This window comes from Manis pentadactyla, chromosome 13 (assembly GCF_030020395.1).
Source record: "Manis pentadactyla isolate mManPen7 chromosome 13, mManPen7.hap1, whole genome shotgun sequence".
Classification (NCBI taxonomy): Eukaryota; Metazoa; Chordata; class Mammalia; order Pholidota; family Manidae; genus Manis; species Manis pentadactyla.
In genome coordinates, this window is record NC_080031.1 from 5,338,568 (window position 1) to 5,356,264 (window position 17,697).

General features: G+C 42.3%; 1 protein-coding gene across 7 annotated transcripts in view; it reads left to right on the forward strand.

The window, feature by feature from the left end:
* The window catches only part of KMT2A (lysine methyltransferase 2A), a 68,800-nt gene that overhangs the window by 15,910 nt on the left and 35,193 nt on the right, over window positions 1-17,697 (forward strand). For 6 of the 7 annotated variants that reach the window (XM_057490669.1, XM_057490674.1, XM_057490671.1 and 3 more), the window contains 6 exons: window positions 7,431-7,500; window positions 10,039-12,692; window positions 13,956-14,133; window positions 14,824-15,058; window positions 16,485-16,549; window positions 17,262-17,639. In XM_057490669.1, coding sequence (XP_057346652.1) covers window positions 7,431-7,500; window positions 10,039-12,692; window positions 13,956-14,133; window positions 14,824-15,058; window positions 16,485-16,549; window positions 17,262-17,639 — 3,580 coding nt within the window. The remainder of the gene's footprint in view (window positions 1-7,430; window positions 7,501-10,038; window positions 12,693-13,955; window positions 14,134-14,823; window positions 15,059-16,484; window positions 16,550-17,261; window positions 17,640-17,697) is intronic. The other variant, XM_057490675.1, reaches the window with a different exon arrangement.

Sequence of the window (17,697 nt, forward strand, 5' to 3'; positions counted from 1 at the left end):
GCCTCTTTCCTACTCTGGTTCTGTGTGTGTGTGTATGTGCGTGCACACTTGCGTGCTATTTCCAGAATAAACTTCAAACATCCTTTTCTGCGTTTGGGAACCAACAGTAGCTCCCTGCTGCTTATTGACCACCCCACTCTAGAATTAGCAAGGTTCTGCCTGATACTCCATGTGTCTCTTATCTTGGCCCTGCTCTGGCTACCCTTTTCCATAGCTTTTACTAATCTTTGCATCTGATTTTCCATTTCTTCCTATTTTTCCCTTCTCCCATTTATTAACCAGCCATTGTCCATGATTTATTTCCTTCAGAGCTGAGTTCTTAAAAACGTTTTGTAGGTTGTGAGCCTTATTGAGAATCTGAAGATAGCTGTGTTTCTCACCCGATAGGTGCCCATAGAAACAAAATTTTGCCCGTGATTAAAGAGAAATGTCTAGGCTTGCTCCTGCAGATAGACTTTTCTGCACCTAAGTCCATGCTTACTGGACTAATTACTGGAAGAATTCCCTCTCAGGCCCTTTTCCATTTACTGTCACTTTGCTTTTGAGGATTTTCAGTCTCTTCTCTGCTGCTGTGTTCCCCTTTGGCATAGAAACATACTCAGTTGAAAAAATAATCCTCCCAGGCTGTTCTTTCCCTTCCGTGGGCCCTATCTTGCCTTTCCCGTGTAACAGTTTCCTCAAATGAGCACCCTCTACTCAGTTCTTTCTGTCACTTTCTCATTACACCTCAGCCCTTCTCGGTTTGGCTCCTCTGGCCTCCGACACTGCGTTGAAATTGACCGTGGTAAGGTCATAGTTGATACCTCCCAGTGTGGACATTCCTGCTGGACAAGTTTCATTCCTTACCCGGCTTGCCATCCCATGATACAGTCTTCCTGTAACTCTTGTACTTACCATGCACAATCTTCCTCCTCGGCCATTCCAGCTCCATCTCCTTTCTCGGGGGCCCTTTTCCCTGGACTTGACTAAGGGTGGGTAGGTATTCCTCAAGGACCTATGACTGACCCTCCCTTTCTCTCAGTATTCTCTCCCTGGGTGATTGCGTGTGTGCATACAGTTTAAGCATTCCTGTGTCTGTTCATTGGGTCATATGTGTTTTCTCCAGGTCATTATGCTGTCTTACGATTTGGATAGACGCCTCAAATTCAAATGTCTGAAGTGGTCTCCTTCCCCCTTCTATAAACCTCTCTCCTTCCTTATATTCCCAGTCTTGGTAAATATCACCATAAACCTAAGCAGCTGAAGCCAAACACCTGCAAGTCTTTATTGAGTCTTCCCATTAACCCTTTATATCAAAGCCTTGTCCATTCTGCCTGTCTACAGAATGTGCCCTTTCCCTTAAGTCCCCAGTGCCACTGCTGTCATAACTATTCTTCCTGCCTCTGATTTTACAGGCAGCCTGTACTTCCCCACTACTGGCATAGTGATCTGAAAATAGGAATCCGATTGTGCTTCTCTCCTGCCTGCAGTATCACCGATGAGCTGTAACCTTTAGGATGAGGCCCACACTTCCTCAAAAATTAACTTGGAGCTCAGGAAAGCAGTTAAGACCTTTCAGGAGCTGCCTCTGCCTTTTTTTTTTCCTCCCTCAGTATCTGTGCCCCTTTGCTGCCTCAGCTAGGACCTCAGCCATCCTCACCTGATGGTGACTTCGCTCCTTCCCATGCTCTTTTGTACCTCTGTGCCTTTGATGTGTTCTTCTCTCTGCTTGCAGTACCTCCCACCCTGATTTCTCTCACTTCAAAAGTTAGATGAAGTTTTTGTCCTTTCTGCCATGGCTTTCGACCCTTTCTCCAAGACCAGGCTAGTTGCTTTTCTGCTGTGCTTGTTACTTCTCTGGTATGTGTATTCCTCTAGCATAACAGGCAACACTGTATTCCATTAATTTAATCATCTGCTCTTGACAGACTAGCAGATCCTTGAAGGCAGAAGCTGTCTTTTATCTCTGTCTTCATCCCTTAACCCAGAAATGGGCTCACATATATTTTAATGAGTGAGTGATGAATGAGTTGGTTTAGTCCTACCAGCCTGAGGACATTCTCCCTACGTATTCTTACAAGAACCATACTAATTCTGTAGAGTCCACCAGTATTTTCTCCTACAGCACTATTACCACAGTAGGTACTTAATGTTTTTTAAACTTTATCCTTTATTTTCATTTTACAAACATTTACTAAGTGTCAAATTTGTGCCAGACACTAGGAATACAGAAAGGAATGAGTAAACGGTCTCTATCCTCAAAGAGTGAACACACTAGAAAAGGAGGCAAACATATAAACACATTTTTTTATCCCTTATGCTAATTAAATACTAGTGATTATGTGTGCATGTCTTTAAAATGCGACATCAAGACCTTGGTATTTCAGAGCGTGTAACAGCAGACGCGCAGGGAAGTGCGCCAGCAGAAGTGATAGCTCCCTGGAATAAATTCCCGAAGGAGAAGTGTTACTCGTTTTTAGCTGGAGCTGCTGAGATGCATAATAAGCCGCCTCCATGGTGCTTCATCTTTAGTAATTTTTTTACTTTTTCTTAGGATGGAAAACCATGTATGATGATACCAAACACCTGAGCCTCCAAAACAAATAATTTCAAACAATTAAGAGTATCAGGGTGATCTTGATACTTACTGTCTGGGGTTATAGAGGTTCTTCTCAATTGATTCATCGTTAACCTTTGTAGCAGTTGAAGAAATTTGATTTTTTTAAACTATTAAGACTGCGTTCTGGGGAGAGAAGAACGCTCAGATCCAGTTGCTAAAGGGCCTGTTTGAGATACCTGCTGCTTAACTGAGTCCTCCGGAGCGCTGAGGCTTTTGCTAGAGAGGAAGAAGGCAGAGTCATCCTAGGCCGCCTTCACCTGGGGCCAAGAGGGGCTGAGCTTGCTTAATAGAAGAGTTTTCAAATACCTTTGGAACCTTCTCCTTAGCCTGGGAGGTGCAGAACTCCATGTGAGTGATTTTTGCTGTATGTACATTGGGAAGATTTAAGGGAGGAACTAAAATCTATGTATTTTAGTTGGGGGCAGGGAGGAAAAGGCGTTGAGGTCTACCAGTTGGAGGTTTATCAGATCACTGGTATTAGTAAGAACTGTGTTGCCTCTAATCACTGCAGATGATTTAGGTCTTGATTACCCAAACCCTCTCTGATTTCTCATGCTAGAGTGGTGCCTCATTACAACACTGAAGGATGGGGATACGCATTGCTTTGAGAGAATTTTCAAATTTGTTGAGTATATTTCTCCATGAACCACATACTAATATAAGAGGAAGAATGAACTGTTGTAAGATTTAAGCACATTTTTTATTCCAGATTATGAATGACATAGCATTTATCCTTTACTGACATTTTAATGCACCTCTGGTTTTTGAAAGGAAGGCTGAAATTGTGCACCTGCCTGACTGCCTTAGATGCTCTTTGGGAATGGGAATCTTTGCATCTGGAAAAGATAGCATATAAATAGCTTTGGAATGAATGAACGAGTAAAAGTAATAGTGCTTTGTTTGAAAAGTTGTCAGTAGTACCTGATTCCTTGAAACACAGAATTGAATGTATTTTTCTAAAGTGTCTTCATCATTTTATTTTCTATGTAAACATTATTACATATACAGTAATACTTACTTTGGGTTCATTTAGGTTCTCTTGTGGAAAAAATACTCCTATTGCCTCATTGCTTACAAATATGACCAGCCACTAAAGAATTTAAATTTTGCCAATAAAATTAAAATCCTCAAATGTTAAGATACTTATGAGTAACAGTCGAATTTACTAGCAAAGGTATGCTTCTAAGTTCTCAACTGGCTACCTTACAGTTAGGAATGAGCATAATGAAAGAAATTCTATACATTTATAATTTTTATAATTTGATTTCACTTGCAAAGTGACCTTAGATAGCCTTTATTGCATTCTTACTCACTAGAAGGTAAATATGACTTAATGGTATTGTACACTGCTCAGCTCAGCAAGGATATTTTTCCAGCTTTGGAGGTAAGAACATGTTCAAGTCTTGGCGATCTAGTCTCCAAGGACATCACTGTCCAGAAGGAGTAGGTTTGGTGGCTCTTGCCTGACCTCTGCCTGAGAATGCTGTGCTCCTCAGCCATACTGACGCAAGTATGTGTAGTGAATGGCTGTTTGGGCCCCGTGCCCAGGAGTACTTGGTCCTGTGATGCGTGGTGCCTCCCGTACCTTCTCTCTCCAGGGCTGTCTAGGCTTATGATGTCACGGGGTCAAACATGGATTTAATTGCAGCTCCTTTTGTTGTCTTTTTTGCAGATGTTTTGCCTTGGTCTTGATTTCTAGGCAAGTTGAATCCTGGGGAAGCCCACGCGCTGTTACCTTGTTTATTACATCTTCAGGAACCCCACGTGTTGAAGGGGGGTGATGGGTGCCAGACGAGGCAGGGAGGGTTCCCAGTCGCAGCACCCTGGTGGAGCAGTTCTTTCTCATTGCTTTCCGTACTTGGCTTTCCTTAGATTATTTTAAGGCTCTTACCTGGAATTGGAAGTTGAGAGTTAGAAGATAAGCATTCTTTAACATAACAATGATGGCTTTTGTTTTTGGCTAAAATGTCTGGATTATTTAAACAAGGGGTACTTATTCTAACTATGCTTTAAGTCAACCTATATCTCAAGTGAAAAGAAAGTTTTGAGTGGAAGAAGTAGAGTCTTTTTTGAGAACTTTTTAAAAAAATTCCAATCACCAGACTACAAGGAAAACGTTAATGCTTTCTGTCATTTTGGGAAGTACTTGCAAACTTTAAACATTGGCAGAGTTAGTTAATCATGACTTGACAGCTCAGTACTACTCTGTTTTGGAGACATTGCAATTAGGATTGTATAGTTTACATTTTGCCAAAGTATGAAATACAGAAAAACAACTCACTAAAGTTGCAGGTAATGTAGATCTCATATTTCTTTTAAAGATTAATAATAATCATTTATTACCTTACTCTTGGTTGCTTTTAATTGTTGGTCATGTGCTAGAACTCTCAGTGTAGCACTTGGAGCATAAAATTCATGCATTTAGCAATGTAGTCTCCTAGTAGGTGTCGGGAAATCCCCAGGTGTCTTTGTGAAATACCTAGATTAGCAGGTTGTTCAATGAAGGTAATGCGGGAAAAAAAAAAGAATTATATCAGAGACTTAAGGATCTGAAAATGGGCATCATGTTACTTTAATAGTAGGCAAAAGGACAGCAAATTTTGTACTGTAGGTGAGTTACTTGATTCCTTTAAATATATTTAGAGTTTTGAATTGTAAGTAACTATTTTGGTAAGAAGTTCTTTGTAATAACTATGACCTGGGGCACATCATCGGCCCCTCAGAGCTTCAGTTTCTAAAACCACATCAATAATAAGAACTACAGTGTAGATGTTGCCTTACAGTTTTTTGAGAGTGACTTTATATAAATGACATAATTTACATAACTTACACCACTCCAATAAAGAAAGAAATTGAGATATAAAAATAGTAAGTGACTTGTCCAATATCATAGCCTGTAAGTGCCAGAACTGAGACATCCAGTTAGTCCTCCCTCTGCTCAGTGGAGTCACATGCCCACAAATGAGAGGACTGGCCTGGCCTCCTCAAACATTCTGACACTGACTTTTTTACAGCATTTGAGGCAATGTGCCACGGCCTATTTCATTTGACTGCTTTTTTCTCAAAGTACATTTTAGGATTACTATTTTAAATGTCTTTTCTTCTGCCTCAAAGTACATTTTAGAAATTAACAATATGGAATTTCCATTATTATAATAAGTATTTGGATTAATTGGGTCTTGTGAGTTAGAGCTTCTTTTTTTGTGACCTACTTCTTTTTCACCTTCTTTTTTTCTAGCTTACAAGTGTAAATACTGAAAAAAATCATTCCAGAAATTTATTTGGGTTTAAGCCCTATGTCTGAGGTTGTCCTAGTTTTAAGATGGACTTCTTATTCACAAATGATGTTCACAATAAGAGTTAACTTTAAATTTTATTTAATGCTGAAAGCAGACACAGTGTAAAAAGTACTATATAATATGTATTCCTTTAATTTTTGTTTAATAGATTCTTAGAATTCTGGTGCTTTTCAAACAAATCTCTTTGGAGAGGATAAATTCACTATTTTCTTAAACAGTTAAATACTTTAATGATTTTAGCAATCTCAGGGCAAAACTCTTTTTAGATCTCAGTAAGAATTGTCTCTCAGTTCCCGAATATGCAGTCTTGGCCTGAAACATTTTGCTCCTCAAAAGCATTGAAATTTAAGAGCCAAACCTGCTAGTTGCATGTATATCAGGTTGCGTGTATTTTTTCATCTCTTCCTGGTTAATAAGTGGTTAAACAGAATAGCACCTGACTCTTGCTTTAGACTAACTGGGGAAACAGCCCTTCAGAAAATCCACAGATGTATTCCACATACATGCGGTCTTTGCTCTTGAGAGGAAAATTGGGGTCTTTCATTGTTGAAACTTAGTTTGGGGCTTATTATAAATTGGAGGTTCAAGAAAATCTGTCATTCTTTATTTTGGTCTTGTTTTATGTGGCTCTTCTGGAATCTGAAACTCTATCTCTGTGTCTTTGGAAAGAACTCAGTCTCTGAATCAGTGAATTTCTAGTTAATCAGTTTGTTTAAATAGACTGTTTTTCTTGAGAACTTGTCCAAAATAGGTTAAGTCCTTAGTATTATTAAGGGCAGGTGAAAAGTTCTAGGTAAGGAAAGGTTTTTGCCTTTTTCCTTTTCCACCTGTAACTAAAAATAAACTGGTTCCCTACTTAAGTTGTTCTTGAGTGCATTTCACCCTGTATGTGGTCAGTTCCTGATCACTTTCACAAATGCTGCTGCCCACCATTAAGTCTCTTATCACAGGGCATTTTTAAATGATGCCATAAAATGCATGTTGAGAATCTTTGGATCTCAAATGTACAGAAATCACATCTAAATGTCAATTCCTGAGTTAAGGAACTGACAATTATGGCAATTTCAGTCTCTGTTAACTTCTAGTAGACAAGAGATGATGAACTATTTATGTTATTCCTTATGTGTCTGTAGACTTAACTACTTGTTGAAAAGATTAGTTTGTTTTATTGGGGCTGTATACTTCTGCCATTATACTGACTGACTTACTTGAATTAGTTTTTTTATCCATTTTGGGCTGTATCTATAGTTTGAGATTTAGGACTATCCCCCGTGTACTATGCACCAAAGATGACATTTCAATGCATTGTTCAATCACTACACAGCTCCTGTTTGTCTGTAATGAAGCTGTATGGCTGGGCCCATTTATTTCAATCTTAGTTATTTTATAATAACCATATGATTGATGATGATGAATATATAATAGAAGCTAATTTTCCAATTTCATTTGTGTCTCCTCTGGGCATTTTCTTTGGGATCTGTTCATATTCATGTTTTTGTTTCTGATTTTACAATAATTTTCCTCTGTTGTAGGATGAGCAGTTCTTAGGTTTTGGCTCAGATGAAGAAGTCAGAGTACGAAGCCCCACAAGGTCTCCTTCAGGTATGGCCAATTAAGCGCATGGTGCCTTTAAGTTTTGTTAAGAGACTGTGGCTTCCCCTTGCCTTCTTTGCATGAAAAGGATGGTCTTAAATGTTGGGATTTTTTCGTGCATCCTTCACTTTCCCTCACACTAAGTAAGAAATGGCTTGTGAACTAGATAGACTCTCCTCTGTCAGGCCACTTTTGGTTTATTCTTTATGTCGCTTCTCTATGGGAACCCCTTGAGGCATGGTGGGTAGATTTCCATGGAATGATTGATTGGAAAACCTAATAGACAAAGTGAAGTTAACCTGCTAAGAGCATCCTCACATTTCTCCATTTTGAATTATATGGTAGTATATATGACTGTGGGAACAATTTGACTGTTGTTGTTTACAGGTGAAATTTGGTCTACTATTGTCAAAGAACTAAAATTAAATTTTGGCACCGTATGAAACTATTTTATCTGATCCTAGAAAGGCTATATTAAAATAAAGAAGATAAAAATGCTGTGGTGATATTTCCATTTAGAATGGAACATGTCTTGAAATTCTAGTTAACAGCAGTTTCCTGAGAGATGATCTTCCTGGGAAGTGATGTTTAATAGCTTTCTGAATTCTGGTCTGTGTAGGAGAGGGCTGTAGGTCTTCTGGTGAAAAAAACAATCCCCAGCTATGCTGCCATTCTGAGTTCTTGTCTGATTTTCTTTGATTTTCTGTTAGTTAGACAATCTAGTTAAATGTGATGTTGGCAGTTCTTGCTCTCTGACACTGACTTAGTTTGTGATGTGGCATTACCATTCTAGTTGGGAGGAGTTAGCCAGTGGTAACCCAGTATCTGAGCCATTTAGAAAGTAGCTATGTTCTCTTTAAGATGTGATGAAATCTTAAAATTTCATATTGGAAAGTGAATTTAAGGATCATATGGTGTAACCTCTTCATTTATAGATGACAAAATGAGGCCCAGAAAAATACATGACAATTATGTGAAACTGATTTGCAAGTTCTTTCAATGTGTTGTGGATTATGGAAGTTAGCAGCAAGAGCCGGACTCTTTTCTGGTCTTTTTCTACTTGTCCATTAAAAGCTTCTTTTAAAAGTTGGATAGCAGAGGTTATCAGAATTAATAAAACCCCTATGAGTGGCCAGGTTCATCTACTATGATGATAAGGAATCTTGTGATGTATATTTCTGGGTAGGAGTTTGTTTTGTTAACTCACAACTTTCTTGTTGGTTTCCTCAGGTTTTTTTCTTGGCTGTCAAGTCTACCGTGGATGTTGTCTTGTTTGTTTTTTCTTTCTGTTAAACCATCTGGATATGCTTCATTATTTAAGAAATGAAACAATTTCTCTGCTATGTCCTAGTCCATTACTTTTGTTGTAATTAGTATATATTCAGAATGGATTTGTGAACCCTTAATCTATTAAGGGAAGTCTCAAGTTAATTGGTGAGGAAAGCATTTATATTTAGAAAGCTCAACAGTAAGACCATTGTTGATTTCTGTTCTGTGAGAAAGTTGGTTCCAAGTCTGAAATGTTCATCATAATGGCATAAATCTCTTTTGGTGCCTGTTAGGGGAGGTTTTATTCTCAAAAGAATGTTGAGTCATGTAAGACATTGAAAAGGCTTGCAGGAAGAGAAGGTACGAGAGGCTAGCCAACTCTTAATACATTACAAAATACAGGTTGATACAAAGAATTTTAGAAACAGACTTGTTTTCGTAAGTCTCTTGATAAGTAGCAAATTGAGTTGATTTATAAATTGGCAAATTCCTTTCATTTGGATTAGAAGAAATCTGATGTAATAATTTGTTGGTTTGCTCTTGACATCAGTTAAGGTTAAATCTTTTTTGTAATTTGGGACTGACTAGTCAAGAACTTGCAGGTAGGGGAATAGATTAATGGACACATCATTGTGTCACTTCACTGATTAGTTCACATGCCACTGAGTTCAGTGATCTTATTATTCTGATGTCTCATGAATGGGTATTTTTTTTGTTTGGTCAAACTTTCTTAGATTACTTTGGCAAAACAGATTGAAAATACAGGAAGTGGAGCTGCCCCAGGAGCCTTTTCCTATAGAAGTTGGTGCATCATTGATTTCAGAGTACCTTGTTCAAATGTATTAAAGCCAAAATTCTGAATTGAATAGATGGGATGACTTGCTATAATCATGTTCCCAAATGCTGATCTTGGTGGCTAGGATACAGAAAAAGTAGTACAGATTTTTTTTTTAACACATTTTTTGAATTGAGGAAAAAACCTCGCTCACCTCAAGTTGTAGGAAGACCAGTTTTGTATAGTAATTGCTCGGTTGAAAACCTCTTATTACTACCTCAGTTTTTCTGTTAGAAAGGCAGTTGAATGTTCTTTTAGGTAGAATGTTACTTGATTTCCTCGAGGCAGGTTTTTTGGACTGAGCACGATTAAGATGTTTTATTGCCTCATGAGACCCAAGTAGAGTTCAGTACAAATGACTTGTGCTAAATTATATTCAGCTAGTTAAGACCTGAACTACAAAGCTAAATATATGTTCTTCATTGTTTAATTTCTGTACACAGTTAAAACTAGTCCTCGGAAACCACGTGGGAGACCTAGAAGTGGCTCTGACCGAAATTCAGCAATCCTCTCAGATCCATCTGTGTTTTCCCCTCTAAATAAATCAGAGACCAAATCTGGAGATAAGGTCAAGAAGAAAGATTCTAAAAGTATCGAAAAGAAGAGAGGAAGACCTCCCACCTTCCCTGGAGTAAAAATCAAAATAACACACGGAAAGGACATTTCAGAGTTGCCAAAGGGAAACAAAGAAGATAGCCTGAAAAAAATTAAGCGGACACCTTCTGCTACATTTCAGCAAGCCACAAAGATTAAAAAATTAAGAGCAGGTAAACTCTCTCCTCTCAAGTCTAAGTTTAAGACAGGGAAGCTTCAAATAGGAAGGAAGGGGGTACAGATTGTACGTCGGCGCGGAAGGCCTCCGTCGGCAGAGAGGATCAAGACCCCGCCAGATCTCCCCATTAACTCCGACCTGGAAAAGCCCCAGAAGGTCAGGAAAGACAAGGAAGGAACACCTCCGCTCACAAAGGACGATAAGACAGTGGTGAGACAGAGCCCTCGAAGGATCAAGCCCGTCAGGATTATTCCTTCTTCCAAAAGGACAGATGCGACCATTGCTAAGCAGCTCTTGCAGAGGGCCAGGAAGGGGGCTCAGAAGAAAATGGAAAAGGCCGCGGCGCAGCTGCAAGGGAGAAAGGCGAAGACGCAGGTCAAGCACATCCGGCAGTTCATCATGCCGGTGGTCAGCGCCATCTCCTCGCGGATCATTAAAACCCCCCGGCGCTTCATCGAGGACGAGGATTATGACCCTCCAATTAAAATCGCCCGGCTGGAGTCCACGCCGAACAGCAGGTTCAGCGCCGCCTCCTGTGGCTCCTCGGAGAAGTCGAGCGCCGCCTCCCAGCACTCCTCCCAGGTGTCCTCGGACTCCTCCCGCTCCAGCAGCCCCAGCGTGGACACCTCCTCGGACTCCCAGGCCTCCGAGGAGGTGCAGGCACTTCCTGAGGCGCGGAGCGAGCCCCCCGAGGTGCACGCGCCGCTGCCGATCCCCCAGCCCCCCAGCGACGACGGCAGCGAGCGGCGGAGCCGGCGGTTCTCGGTGTCGGAGCGGAGTTTCGGGCCCCGGGCGGCCCGGAAGCTGTCGGCCCTGCAGAGCGCGCCCCCGCCGCAGAGCTCGTCGTCGCCCCCGCCGCCGCTGCTCACGCCGCCGCCGCCGCTGCAGCCCGCGCCCGGCCTCGCCGACCACACGCCGTGGCTCCTGCCGCCCACCATCCCGCTGGCGTCGCCCTTCCTGCCCGCGTCCGCTGCGCCCATGCAGGGGAAGCGCAAGTCGATCCTGCGGGAGCCCACGTTCCGCTGGACGTCCCTGAAGCACTCCCGGGCCGAGCCGCAGTACTTCTCCTCAGCCAAGTATGCCAAAGAAGGCCTCATCCGCAAGCCCGTCTTTGATAACTTCCGGCCGCCTCCGCTCACGCCCGAGGACGTGGGCTTCGCGTCCGGCTTCTCCGCGTCGGGCCCCGCCGCCTCGGCCCGGCTCTTCTCGCCCCTCCACTCCGGAACCAGGTTCGATCTGCACAAAAGGAGCCCCCTCCTCAGGGCGCCGCGGTTCACCCCGAGCGAGGCTCACTCTAGAATATTCGAGTCCGTGACCTTGCCTAGTAATCGAACTTCCGCTGGAACGTCCTCCTCGGGAGTGTCTAACCGGAAACGGAAAAGGAAAGTGTTCAGCCCGATCCGGTCAGAACCGAGGTCCCCCTCGCACTCCATGAGGACGCGGAGCGGGAGGCTCAGCGCCTCCGAGCTGTCGCCTCTCCCCCCGCCGTCTTCTGTCTCTTCCTCGCTAAGCATTTCTGTTGGTTCTCTTGCCACTAGTGCCTTAAACCCAACTTTTACCTTTCCTTCTCATGCCCTGACTCAGCCCGGGGACTCCGCGGAGAAAAACCCGAGGCCGAGGAAGCAGGCTGGCGCCCCCGCGGAGCCGTTTTCGTCCGGGGGCCCCGCGCCGCTCTTCCCGTGGTTCACCCCGGGCTCGCAGACTGAAAGAGGGAGAAACAAAGACAAGGCCCCGGAGGAGCTGTCCAAAGACCGCGACGCTGACAGGAGCGTGGAGAAGGACAAGAGTAGAGAGAGGGACCGGGAGAGAGAAAAAGAGAATAAGCGGGGCTCCAGGAAAGAGAAAAGGAAAAAGGGATCAGAAATTCAGAGTAGCTCTGCTTTGTATCCCGTGGGTAGGGTTTCCAAAGAGAAGGTTGTTGGTGAAGATGTTGCCACTTCATCTTCTGCCAAGAAAGCCACAGGGCGGAAGAAGTCTTCATCGCTTGATTCTGGGACTGATATTGCTTCTGTGACTCTTGGGGATACAACAGCTGTCAAAACCAAAATACTTATAAAGAAAGGGAGAGGAAATCTGGAAAAAAACAACTTGGACCTCGGCCCAACTGCCCCTTCCCTGGAGAAGGAGAAAACCCTCTGCCTTCCCACTCCTTCATCTAGCACTGTTAAACATTCCACTTCCTCCATAGGCTCCATGTTGGCTCAGGCAGACAAGCTTCCAATGACTGACAAGAGGGTTGCCAGCCTCCTAAAAAAGGCCAAAGCCCAGCTCTGCAAGATTGAGAAGAGCAAGAGTCTCAAACAGACTGACCAGCCCAAAGCACAGGTACTCGTTTCCATCTTACCTTTAAATGCAGCCGTTTATCAAGTCCCTTCTATGAGCAAGTTTTAGGGTAAATATTTAGTTACCTCCAGTCATAGGAATCAGGAAAAGGGTAGAGGAGGTGGGTGGCATTTGCAGTGGGCTTTTAAGGACTGGTAGGATTTTGACAGGTAGAAAATGATAGGGGAGAACATTCTAAGGGGTAGAGATGTAAACATAGAACAGATTTGAGGACTTGGTCCGCATAGGAAAGTGTCAAATCAAGACTGAAAGGTAGTTGAATGCTGGGTTGTTTGTACTTAAGGGGTTTGGAGAAATGGAATCTGTGATGTAAGTTTGAACGTGTATTTTGTAGTCAGATTGTCTTACTGATGTTTACTATAGAGAACGTGGCAGCGGGGCGGGGGTTTCCTGAGTACTGAGTGAAGAGAGCAGCAGAAGATAGGTGTTTGCAGAATACTAATGAGAAGCACTTAGCCATAAGCTGTGGGACAGAGAAGCTCTGTAGAATTCAGTTAAGTTGATGACACGTTTTTACAAAGAACAGCGTTATTTTTACAAAGTGAGCTAGGCACTGGCCTTTTTGGAGAAAACCTGCTGATCTTTAACTAAAAATTCTTTTTTTAAATTGTCATGTAGTAGATGCATGCATATTTATGCCAACATACCAAGTTAGGTTAAGATGACCAGAGGCTTCGGTTTTCAACCTAGGGCCATATTTACATTTAGTAATTCTTCCAGTTAAGAGTTCTAGAAGGAATATGATGGGACTTATTTCTGATACTATTTTGGGTGTTTTGGGGGTTGGCCTCTTAGTAATAGGAGAGGTGGCTCTTTAAAATGTGGAAATCTCTGTTTAGAGCCATAGCCTTTTATACTTCCATTTATAGTCAATTTCCCCCTCCTCTGTTGATCAGGGAGATATAAGTAGTCTGTGGTTAGATAAGCCCTGTTCACTCTAGACTGAACTTTTTAATAATACAAACTGGCAGCTTGAATTTTGAGGGGAATTTTAAAGAGCTTGTATAATTGGGAATAGAAGCTTAGTCGATTTCTGTTTTTTTGATTAGAAGTCTCTTTTTTTCCTAATTTTAAGATGCGGAATTAATTGGTTTCTGTATACTGATATGGCATATCAACTCTGGGCACAATTAGAGTTTTTGTCATTCTCGATTATTAAGCTAATCAACTATGTCTTGACTTCATTTAATTATATTTTCAACTTGCATACCCGTTACTGTCTGTGTTCGACTTGCCTCATACCAGGGTCAAGAAAGTGACTCATCGGAGACATCTGTGCGTGGACCCCGGATTAAACACGTCTGCAGAAGAGCTGCTGTTGCCCTGGGCCGAAAACGAGCTGTATTTCCTGATGACATGCCCACCCTGAGTGCCTTACCATGGGAAGAACGAGAAAAGATTTTGTCTTCCATGGGGAATGATGGTAGGTCAGGGATGTCAGCCTGGAAGTCAGAGCACACGTTCAGTTTGTTCGCTCCTCATCTGTCCTGGGGTTGCCCACGAGGCTCTTCGTAGCATTAGGTGTGTTAGTCCGGGTCGTCCAAGAAACAGACGGTATGGGGAGGTCAAATATGCAAGGATTCTAGTGGAGAAAGTACTTGAGAGAAAAAATGGCAAGGTAGCCAGGGAAGGGTAGGAGAGCTGTCAGATTGCTGTGCAAGTCTGACTGACCCCAGTGAAAGAGAGAGGGTCAGAAGCCGGGGCAGAATTTTTCTAGATGCCACGCAGTTTAAGAAAGCTTGGCAAGGCTCCTGGGAAGTCCTTAAGCAAAGCTGACTGGCAGACGAGTCTTGTGTCTCCCAGGCTTGGAGCGTCTTCAGAAGCATTCAATTCATACTCTTGACTTTAGGTTAGATGCTTTGTTTTCAGTGTTGGGATTTGTACTGCATCAAAGCACAAGTTAGAGTCATTCTAAAGCATGGAAATAATTATTAAAAACAGGCTCCGAGTTTTGCTTTGAATACTTTTATTATAATGTATTTCATTTTTGGAGTCCCAATTAAAGTGAGGTTTGAGTGTCTATAATAATATGAGTGGATTTTGAGGATCTTCGCCTGTACTTGCAAGAAGAAATTGGATCCTCCCTCAGAGCTAATGACAGTTTCTTTAACAGACAAGTCATCAATTGCTGGCTCAGAAGATGCTGAACCTCTTGCTCCGCCCATCAAACCAATTAAACCTGTCACCAGAAACAAGGCGCCGCAGGAACCTCCCGTAAAGAAAGGACGGCGATCAAGGCGCTGTGGGCAGTGTCCCGGCTGCCAGGTGCCCGAGGACTGTGGCGTGTGTACCAACTGCCTGGATAAGCCCAAGTTCGGTGGCCGCAACATAAAGAAACAGTGTTGCAAGTGAGTGGGCGCCTTCCCCTGCGGCTCCCACGCTTGGCGTGACTTTTGCTCATTTATGTCGAGGTGTTGCAGAGATGCATCGGGAAACCGCGTGTGGTTGGATTGAGTCTCCCTGAGTCGCCCCATCAGTTGCAGAGCTGGGTTTTGTGATGTGGCTAGCGCTGGGCGTGCTTAAGTAAGGAGCACTCTGGAGCAATGCTGTCTGCTAGAAGGTGGTGGAAACGTTCTGTACCTGCTCTTTTCGGTGTTGTAGCTGTGAGCCCGAGGTGGCTGTGGAGCACTGAAATGTGGTTGGTGTGACTGGAGAGCTGTATTTTTAATTTCATATTGTTTTAGTTGAGTTAAATCTTAAATAGGCACGTGTGCCTAGTGGCTGCCATATCAGTGCAGCTTTGGAGGGTTTCTACTTAAAGACTGACAAGTTCAGGCATAATGCTTACTAGGTCAACTGAAATTACCTTTATGGCGTTGAAGAAGCATGGGTGATTCCTCACTTTCAGAATGTTCTCGTGCATGTGGAGTCTTTGATACGGAAGTTTTCATTATTTTGCCTTTCCTCCCCTTTTCCAGTCAGTTTATGATGCACTTTCTGCTCTTTGGGATAATTTGTTTAAAATGGATCAAGACAGTTGCACCAACAGAAATTTTGGCATTTAAGCATCTCCTAAAGTACCTGGCACAAGGAACAGATATTATCAGTAGATTTTTGCTGAATAAATGAATAACATGAAACATAGTTGGGAAAAATGCTACATTATTTACTTCAGGGGAGACCATTTCTAGGAGAAAATGGTCCAGGTTTAGTTTGGCCTTAAGACTTTTCTCTTAGTCCTATTAGTGGAAAGAAGTGAGACAGTTCACAGATCCGCAGAAAGGTACATGGTAACAAGGTGAGCAAGGTAAAATTGTGCTACTGAATTTAGGGGTTGAGATGGACTCTTTATACTTCAATTGATAGTTTCCAGTTAAGTTTGAGTTTCACTGAATTGAGGGGTGGGATATATATATCAAAACCCAAAGATAGACCTATAGCATTGTAGTGGCAGACAAAGGATTTGTTAGGTGATTTTAGTCCATTTTATATTCCGATTACTACATGAATATTAATCTCATAAGGGAGCAGAACTGCTTTGACTACAAGAAATACTGATTATTTTTGAGTGGGTGCCTGTCAGTGCTGGTTTACAAGAAGTTTGAGTCCCATTTCAAGTGTAATTTGACATTTGCCTCTTCTGGATCCTGAAGGTAGGTAAAATTGCTGATTGAAGGATTCAAAGGCTTGGGTTTAATCTGAGTAAGGAGCAACCCTGTTTTTCTCAAAGTGAACCTGAATGAAGGTGCCCTGGTTCTTACAGACAAATAACACTTGTTTTAGTTGCTTCTCTTCTAAATGTAATCTACTTTATGGTATCCCTTCTTATCCTAGGATGAGAAAATGTCAGAATCTGCAATGGATGCCTTCGAAAGCCTACCTTCAGAAGCAAGCAAAAGGTAGTGTTGTAAAAAGACCCTCCCCAAAATGCTTCTGCTTTGATGTCACGTAGTCATACACACCTAGTTGTAAAGAGAAGACTGGTCTTGTTTTGTGGTCTATGCAGTGCTCTTTTCCAAAGAATTGATGGTTTTTGAAGCTGGGCAATAAGTATGTGGCAGTTCATTTTACTATTCCCTTTACCTTGGAGTATGTTTCTAGTATTCCATAATAAAAGATATTATAAGTTTATATAAAAATTATAGTCTGTTCCTGTTGAGAATTAGGCTTGGGGTTGATTAATGATTGTGCATTGAGTCCCCTATACAGAATTTTATTGTTGTTAACAACCATTTAATCAATAAATATGAGAGATGCCCTCTCAAAAAAAAAATATATATATATATATATATGCATTTGAGAATTTTATTAAATACCTTTTCTGTCATCCATTGAGATTGTATATTTGGTTCTTTTTGAGATGTGATATCATACTTTTAATAAATTTGAAATCCATACCAAAAAAAAAATTATAGTCTGTTCCATATCCTAGAGCAATAAAAGTGTACCTGTTCACCTGACCGACTTGGCATTAACTTTCTTGAGCCTTTCATTGTCAACTTCAGCTGCAGAAAACTGAGAATAGGATTATTGTACATCCCTCTATTCTATTGTAGATAAAATTTTCCTCACATATAGATAAATAATCTTGGTGGGTTTCTTTTTCCCTAGCTGTGAAAAAGAAAGAGAAAAAGTCTAAGACCAGTGAAAAGAAAGAGAGCAAAGAGAGCATTGCTGTGAAGAACGTGGTGGACCCTAGTCAGAAACCTACCCCATCAGCCAGAGAGGATCCTGCCCCCAAGAAAAGCAACAGTGAGCCTCCTCCTCGAAAGCCTGTTGAGGAAAAGAGTGAGGAAGGGAGCGCCTCTGCCCCAGGGCCTGAATCCAAACAAGTTACCACTGCAGCCTCTAGGAAGTCCAGCAAGCAGGCCTCCCAGCCAGTGCCAGCCGTCCCCCTACAGCCGCCCAGCACAACACCGCCGAGGAAAGAAGTTCCCAAAACCACTCCCAGTGAGCCCAAGAAGAAGCAGCCTCCACCGTCCGAGTCAGGTGAGTGAGGAAGGCGAGGGGTTGCTGCTGGGCCGTGTGTACCAGAAGAGAACCCTGG